The 14,943-nt window shown below is 38.8% G+C and overlaps 2 protein-coding genes across 4 annotated transcripts; one reads left to right on the top strand and one right to left on the bottom strand.

Moving 5' to 3' along the window:
• Positions 1-2,666: 2,666 nt before the first annotated feature.
• Positions 2,667-8,569, bottom strand: eloal (elongin A, like). Of its 2 annotated transcripts, none has more exons than XM_042433141.1 (11): positions 8,433-8,569; positions 7,275-7,331; positions 7,063-7,175; positions 6,052-6,952; positions 5,871-5,967; positions 5,627-5,794; positions 5,440-5,537; positions 4,450-4,630; positions 4,087-4,201; positions 3,353-3,456; positions 2,667-3,107 (listed from the first exon to the last, which is right to left on the bottom strand). In XM_042433141.1, the coding sequence occupies exons 1-11, from the start codon at positions 8,508-8,510 to the stop codon at positions 3,046-3,048; spliced, it is 1,974 nt and encodes a 657-aa protein (XP_042289075.1). In that variant the 5' UTR covers positions 8,511-8,569; the 3' UTR covers positions 2,667-3,045. The 2 variants fall into 2 exon arrangements, with proteins under 2 accessions (XP_042289075.1, XP_042289074.1); XM_042433140.1 differs by having other exon boundaries at positions 5,871-5,970; positions 8,433-8,568.
• A 1,059-nt stretch (positions 8,570-9,628) lies between these two features.
• On the top strand, positions 9,629-13,767 carry klhl31 (kelch-like family member 31). 2 transcript variants are annotated; one of them, XM_042433148.1, is made up of 3 exons: positions 9,629-9,677; positions 10,697-11,899; positions 11,999-13,767. In XM_042433148.1, the coding sequence occupies exons 2-3, from the start codon at positions 10,725-10,727 to the stop codon at positions 12,729-12,731; spliced, it is 1,908 nt and encodes a 635-aa protein (XP_042289082.1). In that variant the 5' UTR covers positions 9,629-9,677; positions 10,697-10,724; the 3' UTR covers positions 12,732-13,767. The 2 variants fall into 2 exon arrangements, with proteins under 2 accessions (XP_042289082.1, XP_042289081.1); XM_042433147.1 differs by having other exon boundaries at positions 10,694-11,899.
• The last annotated feature ends 1,176 nt before the right edge of the window (positions 13,768-14,943 follow it).

Here is a 14,943-nt window from a genome sequence, read left to right as displayed (position 1 = left end):
GGGTCGGGGCACCCCCAGGGGGCCCTGAGGGGGTTTCAGGAGGTCCCCTGCAAAAAAAGGGAATAATTTATTTGCACTATTATTCCATCAATAAGTAACACAGTGACAGAATGTGTGACTATTTGGGTCATTGTTTTCATACACTTTCTGTAATAAAACATCTAAAAGCAAAAATCTTATTAGATGGGGGTCCGTGGTGTTATTTGTGTCACTTAGGGGTCCTTGATGTGAAAAAAATTGAGAAACACTGCTATAGCCTTCTTTAATATTCTACTACTATATATTTCTACCACCACATTTCAGGGGTAATGATACTTTATTTACATTATGTTGAGTTTACAGCTATAAAATTTGACAGCTATTAAGATTTTACATTCAAAAATTAATATCATTTTATAATTTTTTGTATATCATTATTCAAAACCAATGTTACGTATTATATGGTGTTTTGTTATTTATTAAACTACCCACCTACCCAGTATACAGCCTAAAGTAATTATAATCCCAGTGGGAAACTGGGTTGCAGTGTTTGCACAAAAATTTACATACGCAATAAAAAAAAAAAACATACATGAAAAAGGAGGAAAGAAAGAAACATACACACTAAGAAAGAAAGAGAAGCAATGGGTAGCAATAGTCCACCATGACATACATGCTTCATAAAATACAGTGCAGTCCAGCAGTGATCATGATATTAGCTCCACCTCAGTTGCTGCAATGTCAAACAACATCAAAATGCTGCTTACACAGTTGACTAATGCATCAGTATTAACAATTAGCTAGCAAAATAATACTGACAGGAGCCATTCCACTATATAATGAGTACTTTTACTTTCCGCACTTTAAGTACATTTTACCAATAATACTTATTTCTACATTGTGCTATTTCTTTTACATGAAAGATCTCACTATTTCTTTCACCACTGGAAACCTGAATGTGTTTGAATTATTATAGACCTGTTCAGCAAGTAATTGTAATCAGTCAGTTGGTACATTATGAAATAGTATGTCATGAATTGCATCATGTCTTAATTGCCTGTGATTAAAAAAAAACAAAGCCAGATTAACCTGTTAGGGTAACCTAAATACAAAAGTGAGCTGCTCAGCTCTCATTAACAAACCATTCCTCACATACTATGTATATTTTGTATAGTAAACTACACTGACATGTTTCAAGTTTGCTGTGGAGGTAATATGATTTAACACCAGAATATGCACCACGTAAGCACAAGCAGCTGAAATAATGTAGGTCTCAAAACTAGATTTCAGCACATGCAGGGACCCTCTTGAAGACAGAACCACAAGATGAGATACTAAAGCAGCCTCACATTACTGCTCTTATCATGCCAGTTAATACAGAGCTTTACTTTATTCCCTAACAAAGTTACAATTAATTATATACACAGTACCATACACCAACCGCAGATTAAAAGCTAAAAAGCTTTTGGGGCATCTGGCTGTTGTTTGCGTTTAATGTTAGCAGGCCTGCTAATGTGTCTCCATATCTTTTCTCAGCGATGCCCGTTTACTTTTTAAAACAGTACCTTCAGTAGTGTTCAAGAGTTACCACGTCAACTGGGAATGTGTCCAATAATTTGTCATGTCCTGCACAGAGCCCCCATGATGGAGTTGTACAGACCTGTTGCACTGATTTCAATTTCTAATTTAAACCATCCTCATGTCATCCTTTATTGATCCCTTTTCTTTCTTTTTATGTTGCTTACTTCCAGGTCAGAGGTCAGGCTCAGCTCCAGCCTTTTTGTGCCAGGGTCCCCTTGTGGGACGACAGCCTCATTCACCTCAGGTCATGTTACACCCCCTTCAAGGTTAGTTAGGCTCCTGCTCTGATGTAAGCCAGTAGCTCTTTATTTCTACTGGACATTCTGAGATTTAGCAATTACCAAAAGGTCACTATTAGGTTGCAATATGTTCACCTTTATGTACGATTATAACAGGTTGCTTTTTCACAGTCTTCAAATCCTTACCTTCTGCCTTGTGCTTCGAGAGGCCTCAAAGGGAGTCTACATTTTAGAAGTTTGGCATTTTTTTCAAACCTATAAATTAAACATGAGCAAGGATTAACGATGCAGTCTCAGCAGGCTGCCACAGGTGGTGCTGAAGGCTGCAGCAGTTTCAGGGCCTTCCTCCTAATATCTCAAAACAGTTGTTCAAACATATCCAGAAAAACAAAAACAGACAGGAAAGGTCCTTGAGAAGTGGCAGCCAGCAGATGCCTTTCCCATAAAAGATGACAACAAAAGGATTATAATTGGCTGACATGGAACTTTCTTTACATTTTGTAGAAGTATTTGGTTTTTCAAAATTGTCTGACTGAAAACCAGGTGAGTGAGAACAAATTTGGACCTGACAAAACAAGAACATGGATCAACAGATGCGCTTTCGATATCTGTCCATGTGTTTTTTTATAGATTCCAGTTTTCTAAACACACAAACAGCGTGAAGTGAAAGTACAGTTCATCTATTTATACAAACCCTTTGACCATAAACATTAAAATCCTGTTCAAATATACAAGATATGAAATTACTGTATTGTATTATTGTATTATTGTCATAATCAGTTGTAACGTTTGTAACACCACTCTGAAGTTCCCTTTGACTGGTTTAGTGTTAGAAGAGGTGAGAGAAATATCAAAAATGCATTCATATCAAAATAGTGTCATTTATTGAGATCATCTCAAATTGTATGTGTTGAAATGAGAAATACAGAAAGTACACCACTTCTCTATACATCCTCTAGAGGGAGCCACACCCCTTTTAATAACCAACAAGCGTGACCTTGTTTAGCTCAAACAGGCTGAAAAACAAAATATCAAATCACATGATTTTGCATTTTTGGTCGTCTATTTAATAGTGAAGCTTATTCAAATTTTGAGAGAAAAAAAACATGGTGATTGCCTATATAGTTTGGCAAACAGAGAGTAATTTAAGGTGAACAAAGGCTGACTATTGTCCAGAGTTAATGAATGATAGAGTGTACTTTTCCCACATCCACAAACTGTAAACAGCCAGATTATAGAAGAACATTTATCTGCGTCCCAGCTGTTTCTTAAATGCCTTTAAGGACTTTGCCATCATTGGAGCAACTCCTGTGGGAACAACAATGAAAAAAAATCTCGGTTAACATGAGTAAGGTCAAATAAAATGTCAATTATAATGATTACATGGGTTGAATCTATTTGTATAGCTTTTAGCCTGACTTTTGAATCCAATGACAGGATGAAAAAAAACAAAACAAAAGACTGACATAAATATCTAAACAGGCCTGTTTGACAGGTTTGGAAAGTTGCATCAGAACAACAACATTGCATCTACAATATTCTTGTTGGCTCACGGGTTTTTTTGCGAGGGTCTTGTGTACTGTTTGGTCCTGAACTGGTGCTGCTGGACCTGGTGGGCTCAGTAATTAGCTTTGATCTGTTGTCCTGAACCTTGACGCTGTAAATTGAGGAAATAATAAATAGCACAACACATGATTTCATCAAAAGAAGTTTGCAAAAATAAACATGATGCACAAAAATTACTCTAACTACTTATTTTAAAATACTTGCTCCAGCTTAAGGGGTTTTTTTAAATTTACTACAACATTAGGTATGTCGATGTTACACTACAACTAGTGAGCATAATATCCTATGTAGCAACAGTTGACAACAAAGGCCACAAGGCCGTCTCTAACCAGCATAAAACCAGTTTATCCAGCACATTGCTCCAATTCCTGTGTTTGGCTAAGCTCACGGCAAAAGCTTTTCACCCACTGTTATCACATGAGTCTCCGACAGGTTATGACCCTCCTAAGCTGCTGTTGTTGAGTGATCATTCTGTAGTTGAGGGGCTTTTATGTGGAAGAGGAGCAGTTTAAGCACAAGGCTTAACCAGGTGTTCACATTTGACCAAAGATAAATCTACAACAATTCTCCCATACAGATTTTGATTTGTTTATTAACCTTACAATTAGGAAAACAATCTAGATTAAATGAATAAATGAAAAAAAAATAAAGGCAAGAAACAAATCACAAGCTAATAAAAACAGAGTAGAAATTTCTCTGTATTTAGGATGCTGAGACCCACCTGCACCTGAGCTGATGAGGCTGCTGAACAGCAGTTCCATGAATTTCTTGCTGAATTCGCACATCTCTCGGTGGCTTGGCAACAGTGTGAATAAATGCCATCTTCACCTGCCGACCTGAAAAAAAAAGTGTCACAGTGTACAGAACGTCATAAGGACTAAGTAATGTTTTTATACAGTATACGGTGACTGTAAAGTGCCTTTTCACATTTTAATATTTTAATTTTATATCAGATGGATGTATGTATATGGATGTATTTAGGATTGTTTGACAAAATGTTCGATTATGACTGTGTTATGGATCACCTGCCAACCTTCTGATACAGTAATTTATAACAAGTTTTACAGTCGAGTTCAGTACACACCTTTGGGTTTATTAGAATGAGCTGAGACGATGCTTTTTGTCAGCCTTTGGAGTTTCCGCTCCCTCTCCTCAGACAGTCTGATGTACATCTCTTTCCATGACTCATACTCCTGAAGTTTGGAGTCCTTGAAGTCCCTCTGGCAGTGTTTCCCCCACAAGTGGTCTGTCACTCCGATGTAGATCTGTGGAAACAAACAAATAAATACAATGCAAACAACTAAAAAAATACCTGTACACTTGAACTAAGTCTCTCTTTCTATTCGCAACTTTTGCTATATGTCTACCATGTTCTCAGCTCAACCCAAAGTCCACAAAGTTTACAAAACCTGGAAATGTAAATTCAGAATAAACTGACATATGCTCAGTGGCTGCTGTAGATAAACCTGCTCCTTCAAATCATTTTAGTATATAAAGCAGGACACTTCTTTTAAATAGCTTCTCAAAACTTATCTTTTTAAAAAGGCCTTTATCTAATTGTTACCACACTGTTTTATATCCAACGTCTTATCTGTTTTATTACTACTGTTGTTTTATTGTTTTTATTTATTATTATTTTAAATCTTATAATGGGGTAGATTTTTCTGTTTTATGTTATTGTAATTGTCTGATTTTACTGCTTAATTGTTAAAGCTTATTATTATTATTATTATTATTATTATTATTATTATTATTATCATTATTATGATGAGGTCAGGATGTCAAGTAGTATTCTATGCAAGACATATTTTAAATGTGTGTGTGCATCATGGCCATAAGTAGGCAATTACCAGCTCAGTACAACAGTGATGTGCAGAAAGAACTTGTTAAATCTTACTTGCATGAAGCTTTCAAGTCAACATTAACTCAAAACCTCAAAATCATTATTTCAGCATTCTGTTGAGTATAAATTTCAGGCATTAGCAGGGCTTCCCTACTGCTATGCAGGTGTATCTAATAAAGTGGCCACTAAGTGTACGTCTGCACTAAATGTATTTATACTTCACATTCTTACTGGGTTGCATTCTTCAACGCGCAGCAGCTGCTCTGGGGTGCACCTCTCCAGCACCGGCTCAAGGATTTCAAAAGGGACTCCACCAGTTTCATGAAGCACTGAGAAAAGATCCCTGGACCTAAATATGAATCCAACAACCTGACAGACATTAAATGCATCACAAGGTTCCTTTGTGCTTTGTACTTACAGTTAATATTGTTCTGCAGTGTGCGGATACACTGTTGGTACAAGCTCATCATGGCTGGGAGGAAGATGGTCTTGGCGCCGGAGTAGACTTGCATCTTCCTGTTAAGACGCTGACCGGTGAAGACTGCGGACTCCTCAGAGACGTTACAGAAATCAGACTCCTTCTCGACTTTAAGACAAATGGAGAAGTGTCAAGAACCGAGTAATCGGTGTGAATATACAGCTGTGTGTTATTCATAATGTACCTTTCCTCTCAAAGTACTCAACAGTGGATGGGTTTTCACATTCAGGCAGAACTGCAGGTAAAGGGATGTTGACCAAGTCCATTATGGACTCCTTAAACTTCTAAAATATGAGGGATTATTAGTCAATATTAATCAATCATGATCTGCTCTCTAAAAGCTTTACTTTTAGATCAGTGAATACCTTTTTTGGAGAGAGAACATTTACAGACGTCACTGGTGACTTGACAGGTTTCAGGCCAGGATCCTCTTTTACTACAGTCTTGATTTTTTTGGCAGGTGTCTTTGCTCCTGATCGTTCCCTCCTCTTGGAAACATTCTCGTCATAGTTCAAGTAAGATTCAAAAGACATAGAGGGCTCCTTGATGTCACTTTCCTTGTCTTTGTGCTTTCTTCTGGCTTTTTTGTTTTGGGGTTTTGAATGTGCTTTATATTCAGACTCTTTAAGACCAACATGCTTCTCCTTTTCTGTTTTCTTCCTTTTTCTGTTTTGGGCCTCTGAGCTACTTGATATTCCTGAAGATCTGTCCTCTTCAACGTTGGTCAATTTGAACAACTTTTTTTTGTATTTGACAGTGGACTCATATGAAAAATATTCTTTGCCATCATTTGGCGATTCTTTTGATGGCTTTGATTTCTTATTTGACTCTTTTTCTGACGCAAAACCTCCACAATCAGAACCGCTTTCCAGTTTTTCCTTGGAGTCAGGCCTGAATGTCTGATGAGTGTCCCCTGAGTTTTTGTTTCCAAGCACACTATCACGGTCATCGTCATCATTTTTCTTCTCCTTGGAATGATCATGGATTTCAATTTTTTTGCTCAAGATTTCATCATTTTCCAAGATGTTCTGGTTTTCATTCTGGCTTTTTTTTCTTTTCTGCTCTTCACACTGTTTCTCTGCATCAGCTTTTCTTTTGCCCATTTTAAATAAAGGTTCATTTGAAGTTTCCTGACTTTTGCAATGTGATGTTAAGCAATTATTGTTTAAATCCTCTGTTGTCAAACCTCCATCATTTGGACAATTTTGGTCATCCAGTTTGTCTTTAACAGACATGCTGTCTGACACGTCCCCATCTTCTGTGAGGCTGAATTGAGGAGAAATTCAAGATAAAGACGTCAAACAAATACACAACAATCAATCAATTGTATTATACCGTATATTGTTAGTAAAAGTAAGCAGTTAAATTCACTTCACCTGACAGGCTTCTTAGGGACCAGTTTTTTCCATCCTCTAACAAGCGACTTGGCAAATTCTCCAGCTTCTTCATGTCTGCGTAGGGAGTTAACAGTTTTGCCAATCCCAGTTTCCTAATTTACACGTAGACACCAGTCAGTGCAGTAATGAAGATCCAAAATTCACATGCCAACATATCACCACACTATCTATTCTTTGAAACAGAGACTTACAGCAAGAATGTCTAATGTGATATCCAGATCCTTGAGTTTCTGTAAGGTTTTTAGAACCTGAAAGGAGATGAATAAAGACATGTCCGATTACGTTACCACGCTTTTGTTTATTTTATAACAAACGTATTTGGGCAAATGTCTCGTGTGCTTGAACGTGGTTTCAAAAGTTGCTGGTAAATTGAACAAAACCTGACACACCAAATATGGCAGTCCTGGTTTTGGATCGCCACAGTGGCTGACTGTGCATTCAGAGCAGAAGCTATGTATGGGAACCTCACACACCCACTTAGGGCTGCTCCTTTTACTGTGAACTATAAATGGATAACGCTACTGTCGCCTGATATATAGACCCTCTCTATATAACTGAACAGAGTGATTTAGAGCTGAGCATTTGGAAGTTGATTTAAATATATTAACATTGGCCAATTTATTAGTACACCTACAAGTAGAACTGACTTACAGAAGTATGCAGAGCGTCACAACCTTCACTTGCTGATGGACAGCAGCCATAAGTTGAACAACTGCAGGAGTTGCCAATTTTAGCAGCAAAGCACCTCCCATTTATACAGCCTGACCCCTACTAAAGTGCTGCGAGGCAGAAGCACACATGTCATTGACTGAAACAGCACTCAATCAGCCCCTCTCCACACACAGTCAATGATAGCTAATGAGTATAAGAGGGGAAAATATCATACCCTAAAGATTTCTGACAGACTGCCCTGTTTCTATTCTTCAGTTCACGTTTTTATAGCGTCCAATATGACAGCAGGTGGTAGTAGACTAATATTTACAATATTAACCAAATAGTAAATGAATGGATCTTTGCTATCCGTCTTGGTAAGCATAGCAGATGTGAAATTTGGTCGTACATGGGAGCAATTTAGCCTCAAACTTGTCCACCGGTAGCATTTTATTTGTCTCTAAAAATAACACTGCGACAACACAAATGGTGTCGAGACAAAACCATTAATGAAAAGCGGTGGAGTTTAGCCAATTAAAGCAGAAGGGAGGAAACTCAAAGGGAAAAATCATCAATCATTGGCTGTGTCATAGTAAGCAATATAAATCAGAGAGATGAATCAATGCTGCGCACATAAGTGTGGCGTCATGTCATGTCCTTCAGCTGTGGCCTGTGCAGGAATAAAACATTGTAGCTACCGTAGCAGACTCTGCTGTGTCTGTGAGCTGAAGTTTGAACCGCAGGACTTTCTTCAGCACATCGGAGCTGCGGGCCATCACGGTGACTCACGTGCAGCCGTCTACACACACCGGGCAGCGCGTGCCCACTGATGACACCATTATAAAGGGCGGAAGCAATGACTGAAAACATACGAGATAACTGATGTGACGTGTGATTGTGAATAAATGACGTATCCATCATTATGTGTGAACATATTGCTGCTGTAGAGAACATAATCTGAATAAAGAAAGTACACTTCCCCCAAACCTTTATCTACAGGGGCCTCTCTGGGAGCAATTGGTCCTTTGAAGGGACATATTCACAGACAGATGTCTCCCTTTTATCAGAAACAGTTTTGAAAATCATTATGAATGGCATGATGCGTTTTTCTTTCGTCTATAACGTAGAGGGAGCTTGCCCAATGAGATGCCTTAAATGATCATGACTCTTAAAGCAGTGTTGATCAAATATATTTTGGGAAAATACATTTATTTTACAAACTTGTTGATATACAGGGAGTCACAATTACACCTTCACTCTTTACATATTTCAGCTTTCAACAACCAACCCATCAGCCGAGAAACCATTCCTATAATCTTACTTGGACATGTATTTGTGTCATTCTTATGCTTTTTCTCTCTTCTCAGACTTTTGTATATCCTCTTCACAGTGAGCTGTAGGAATCTGCATTTTAGGAGATTATTAAATATGTGTGTGATAAATCGGTGCTTGTCAATTAAACTTTGCCATCCTCCATTTACGTCTTCTATTAGAGCACAGCCAACAACGTAGCCGTTTTAATCATTTTAAATTTTAACATAATTTGTTCTTGTACCTTTTCACAAATGAGATACCAGAAAATTGGATTCTAAGGGAAGTTGCTCTTTGCACCAGTGAGGGTTCATGATAATTTCCCCAACAATGGATGGCCACATGACACTCTTCATATGATGTCCAGTTGAGGACATACATCGTGCTCATGCATACAGTATGTTGACATCAACTGATTGGAGGCTATTGTGGGACACTGTATGTTGGGGTTGGGGGTGTATGGTCCCTGCCCTCAGCCACATGCCTTGCACAATACTTGATTGGCACTCACTCCCCTAGAGGAGGAGTTTGCTGCATGTCTCTTTCAGCAGGGGTAACTGCTGGTCTCTCTCTCCTTCTCCAGTAACTGGAGGCACAAGTTCCTTCTTCACCAGCCTCACTTCATTTCTCAGGTAAGTTGTGCTATCCATTGCTTGAATCTTTGCAATTTAGCCATGAAAAGGCAGCGTTGGCAGTTAATGCATGCTGTTTGTCAGTCTTTGTAAAATGGAAAATCTGCAATTTTCTCACTTATTTGGGCTCCAAAGGGTGAATAAATTGCCTGAAGCTGTTTCCCTTTTAGTAAAAAGGGTTTAAACACATAATCCGGATGACAATACACTTTTATACTTAAGTGTGGTAAGTAAATAGTGTGAAAAGTGGCTTCTTATTCAAATATTTTATCTTGTAGAATGTGTTGATTGCAGAGTGACTCAGGACAAGCGTACAATTATTAAATAAAAGAAAGAAAATAGAAATAAATAAATAAATATTTGCCCTAATTTGAACTTATACTGCCAGAGGACATGAGGCCTGCTGCTCATGTCTCAAAGTCTATAAAAGGAACGTCATGGTTGGGCTGTCCAGCGTTGCTATTCCTGGACATACTGCTGATAAATTGTGACAGATGCAAAGAGGGGCATGTTGACGCACTCACTCCCTCCAGCATCACCTGGTACCACACATGTTTTCAAAGGTATCAGTGTCTAGTAGTGCCTAGATACATTTTACTCACTCCAAAAAGTAAGACAACCCTCCTCCTTTACAGGGATTTGTCATTATTGCTTACATGAGGGAAAAGAAAACAGTACACGGGCATGGTACAAGGACATCAACACTTCAAAATTAATGAAGCTAATGCAGAATCTCAGTTTTAATAATATATTAATGTAGTTCAGTCGTGTGAATGTGACTTTGTTTTTTTTTCACTCCTCTTTATTCCAATATGATAACATTTGATGAAACCAGGTTAAATCTAGGCCTATTCTTTTACAGTATAATTCATACTCTACCTGCCACAATTTGCATTTTTTACACAATTTTATCACTGACACATGACTTTATCTGGATGAATGGTGCATTTTGTGCATTATCATTGAACTGTAGTGCATTTTCTTCAAAATCTGACATTTTTTATTTATATTTTCAGAAGGTCTGGGCTGTGTTCTGCTGCAACAGCCATGGCACCCAAAAAGAGCAAGACGACCAAAAAGAATAAAGGAGACATAAATGAAATGACCATCATGGTTGAGGACAGCCCCATCAACAAGATCAACGGGCTGAACACACTGTTAGAAGGAGGAAACGGCTTCAACTGCATTTCAACTGAAGTGACAGATTCAGTGTATGCCCCAAATCTCCTGGAAGGTTTGAGCCACATGAGGCAAGACAGCTTCCTCTGTGATCTAACAGTTGCCACCAAGTCAAAGTCATTTGACGTCCACAAGGTTGTCATGGCCTCCTGCAGCGAGTACATTCGAAACATCTTGAAGAAGGATTCAGCCCTGCAGAAGATTGACCTGAATGACCTCTCGCCTGTCGGCCTCGCCACAGCAATCACATATGCATACTCTGGAAAGCTCACCTTGTCGCTGTACAGCATCGGCAGCACTATTGCCGCAGCCATGCTGCTGCAGATCAGCACCTTAGTGAAGATGTGCAGCGATTTCCTCATGCAGGAGCTCAGCGTTGAGAATTGCATGTATGTGGCCAATATTGCTGATGCCTACAACCTCAAAGAAACCAAGGTGGCAGCGCAGAAGTTTATGCGGGAGAACTTCATCGAGTTCTCTGAGATGGAGCAGTTCCTGAAGCTCACCTATGAGCAGATCTGTGATTTCCTCTCAGATGATTCCCTGCAGCTCCCCTCTGAGGTCACAGCCTTCCAGATTGCCATGAAATGGTTGGACTTTGATGAGAAGAGGCTGAAGTATGCGGCAGATCTCCTTACTCACATCCGCTTTGGCACTATCTCTGCCCAAGACCTGGTAAATCATGTCCAGAGTGTGCCTAGAATGATGCAAGACTCTGAGTGCCACCGTCTCCTTGTTGACGCCATGAATTACCATCTGCTGCCATACCAACAGAATATCCTTCAGTCACGCAGAACAAAGGTACGCGGTGGCCTCAAGGTGATACTCACAGTTGGTGGACGCCCAGCCTTGACAGAGAAATCTCTCAGCAAAGACGTTCTCTACAGGGACGTCGATAATGTGTGGAATAAGTTGACAGAAATGCCAGCTAAGAGCTTTAATCAGTGTGTGGCAGTCTTGGATGGCTTCCTGTATGTGGCAGGTGGTGAGGACCAGAATGATGCTAGGAACCAGGCGAAACATGCTGTCAGCAACTTTTGCAGGTAAGAACTAATTGTCACTTTAAATCTGTAATTCATCATTTGTCATATTAGTTTGTGTGGAGTTAGAAAATAACTGTAAATCCCTCTCAAATACTTAAGGTATGACCCCCGGTTCAACACTTGGATTCATCTGAGCAACATGATCCAAAGGCGCACCCACTTCAGCATCAACACCTTCAACGGCCTCTTGTTTGCTGTCGGAGGGCGAAATGCTGACGGTGTTCAGGCATCTGTGGAGTGCTATGTGCCATCCTCCAACCAGTGGCAGATGAAGGCACCGATGGAGGTGCCCCGCTGCTGTCATGCCAGCTCTGTCATTGAGGGCAAGATCCTTGTATCCGGAGGTTACATCAACAATGCCTACTCTAGAGCCGTGTGCTCTTATGACCCGTCCACTGACACCTGGCAGGACAAGACCAGCCTGAGCACACCTCGAGGTTGGCACTGTGCTGCCACGGTTGGAGACCGCGCCTACGTCATCGGTGGCAGTCAGTTGGGAGGTCGTGGGGAGAGGGTAGATGTCCTGGCCGTCGAATCTTACAACCCTCAGAACGGGCAGTGGAGCTACTGTGCGCCTCTTCACACAGGAGTGAGCACGGCCGGTGTTTCCATTTTGAACAACAAGGTGTATCTCCTCGGAGGCTGGAATGAGGGTGAGAAGAAGTACAAGAAATGCATTCAGGTTTACAACCCTGACCTCAATGAATGGACTGAAGATGACGAATTGCCAGAAGCTACAGTCGGCATTTCATGCTGTGTCGTCACCATACCCACAAGGAAAACACGAGAGTCTAGAGCCAGTTCAGTTTCCTCTGCACCAGTCAGTATATAAGGGTTTAGATCATAAGGATGATGTAGTTTACATGTCTAAAGGTCTCCAGCTTGTCTGTTGCATACATCTAAACTCTACCAATGGTCCTCTTCTGAGGGCTAAGAGGATCAGTTTAAATGGTCATCAACTTTCTCAGATAAGCAAAAATGAGTAAAATGCAAAGATTACATTAAAAGCAAATTAAGCAAATTGAAGCCAGAGCTGGCATGTTAAAGGAGAAATTTGAAACTTACTGGACATCTATATTCAGTATAGTTTAATAATTAGTATATTTAATTAGTGTATTTGGTATCATTAATGATGGATAATGTTTTATGGTAGAGACAAACTGAGCATATGAATGTGTTTCACAACAATTTTATAATTTTTAGACAGAAATTTCTCCTTGGGGCCAATTCAGATGGGATAATTTCATTAGCCCTTTTTCTATAACATATAAAATGTACTTTAAAGCTCAAATAAAAGGAATTAAAATGAGAATGAATACTGTTATTGAAATTAATCTTTTTTTACACAGTGCCATGAAACTAATAATACTGTGTTGTTTGTTCACATCACATATATTGATATTGAGGGATGTCCTAATTAAGGTGACTTTAGCTACTGTGATTCTGAGATACTTGAACAGAATGAGAAGCAGCAAAAGCTGGAGCTGGAATAAATGTTGGCATCACCTACCAGGTGTAGGTTTTATTTGTGTTTTCATTAGTGTTTTAACACACTTCACAGTGAGGCTGCAGTTTCTCTACATGTGTTTCATGTACAGTATTCAGTAGTCTTGTGTCCTATACTGTGATTGTCATAAACACTATCGGTGCAAGGAAAACAGATTCTGCTGGGAAAATGTTGGAATGATGAGGCTTGAATGGGTTTAAATGTGACAGTAATAAAACTATTTTGTAAAAAAAAAAAGAAAAACATAACTTGGAAATGACGTTGTCAGCCTGAGCTTTCTTGGAAGTCGGTACTTATGAATTCTCTGACTGCTCATGTCCTTTTTGTTTGTTTTTAAATTAAAGAGATGAAGTGTAAGTCAGCCTGAGCTGTGGTCATTTATTCAAAACATACATGGTCATTATCATAAGATTTTAAATTCCTTTGCTAATTTTGTGATTGACATGATTATTTTTGCCATTTTCACAAAGGTAATATCTATTCACCCATTTTAGTCATTTTGTTTAGTATTGAGTATTGAAAAAGGTGTGGTGCAGTAAATATTGGCACATACTATAACTAAATGTGCCTGAAAAGTGTCACCATGCTGTGAAAACAGCAATGTGAGGATTTTGTTTCAACAGATTTTCCCAGCATTCACTGCAGTGGACCAGGAGGAACAAGTGAGGGATTCATTTCCACATTTGAATCACGAGGTATGCGTTTTTGACTTTCTATCCTCTATCAGTGGTGTCAAAGGGTAGAAACTGTGAATGTCCAGCCCAGAGACTCATAAATTTGTATATTTTTACATGTCTTTACACAAATATATTTCTATTACATACAGAAATACAAGGAGATAGGAGATTAAGTCTTTAAACGCAGGCATCAACTGAAATTATAATTCCCCTGCAGATCATTGGTATCGAGTGGGTAACCCTGCAGCCACTTGTAACTATTAAGTAACTATTGTCATTATTCATAATGACCGCACAGCCAGAAAGATTTCAGCAGAGCCAGAGTTCACTTCACCAAAAATGTCAGCTCTGACTAAGAGCTAGAAAACACACCTACAGGCATGAAACATGAGCCAAATTAATACATAAAAATCACATTATGCACAATATGTAATTTTGGTGTTCTTCTGTCTTTAATGTGCAGAGAGTTTCATGTGCTATCTCATAAATTACATAATTGGCCAGGGTTCATACTGAATATATTTTTTTTTTGTTTGTTTGTTTGTTTTCAACTAGCCATTGGCTCATACTGAAATAAAATATAGAAGTACTTTCTGATGACAGAATATGTTCTATCTTCTGCTGACATAATGAAGGATCAACACACTCTCCTTTAACTGATGTGTTTAAAACAGCACAGTGTTTGAATTTACTCAAGAACTATACTTATACAATTTTAAGGTATTTTACTTGACTATAGGCTATTTCCATTTCATGCTTCTTTATACTTCTACTCCTCTACAGTTTTGAGGGAAATACTTTTTATACTTTTAATTTAAATTTAGATTTTTCAAACAAAATAAAGGGCCTATAAAATATAA

This window comes from Thunnus maccoyii, chromosome 14 (assembly GCF_910596095.1).
Source record: "Thunnus maccoyii chromosome 14, fThuMac1.1, whole genome shotgun sequence".
NCBI lineage: Eukaryota > Metazoa > Chordata > Actinopteri > Scombriformes > Scombridae > Thunnus > Thunnus maccoyii.
This window is presented reverse-complemented; position numbering and strand designations above follow the sequence as displayed.

Bases quoted from the DNA above. Each gene is read 5' to 3' on its own strand.
- eloal (XM_042433140.1), bottom strand. From the start codon at position 8,510: ATGGCCCGCAGCTCCGATGTGCTGAAGAAAGTCCTGCGGTTCAAACTT. The intron at 4,631-5,439 runs GTAAGAATGTGA...TTGTTTCCACAG, and splicing joins GCGTTGAAGAATGCAACCCA to ATCTACATCGGAGTGACAGA. The intron at 4,202-4,449 runs GTGTGTACTGAA...TTTTTTTTTCAG, and splicing joins TCATTCTAATAAACCCAAAG to GTCGGCAGGTGAAGATGGCA.
- klhl31 (XM_042433148.1), top strand. From the start codon at position 10,725: ATGGCACCCAAAAAGAGCAAGACGACCAAAAAGAATAAAGGAGACATA. The intron at 11,900-11,998 runs GTAAGAACTAAT...CAAATACTTAAG, and splicing joins GCTGTCAGCAACTTTTGCAG to GTATGACCCCCGGTTCAACA.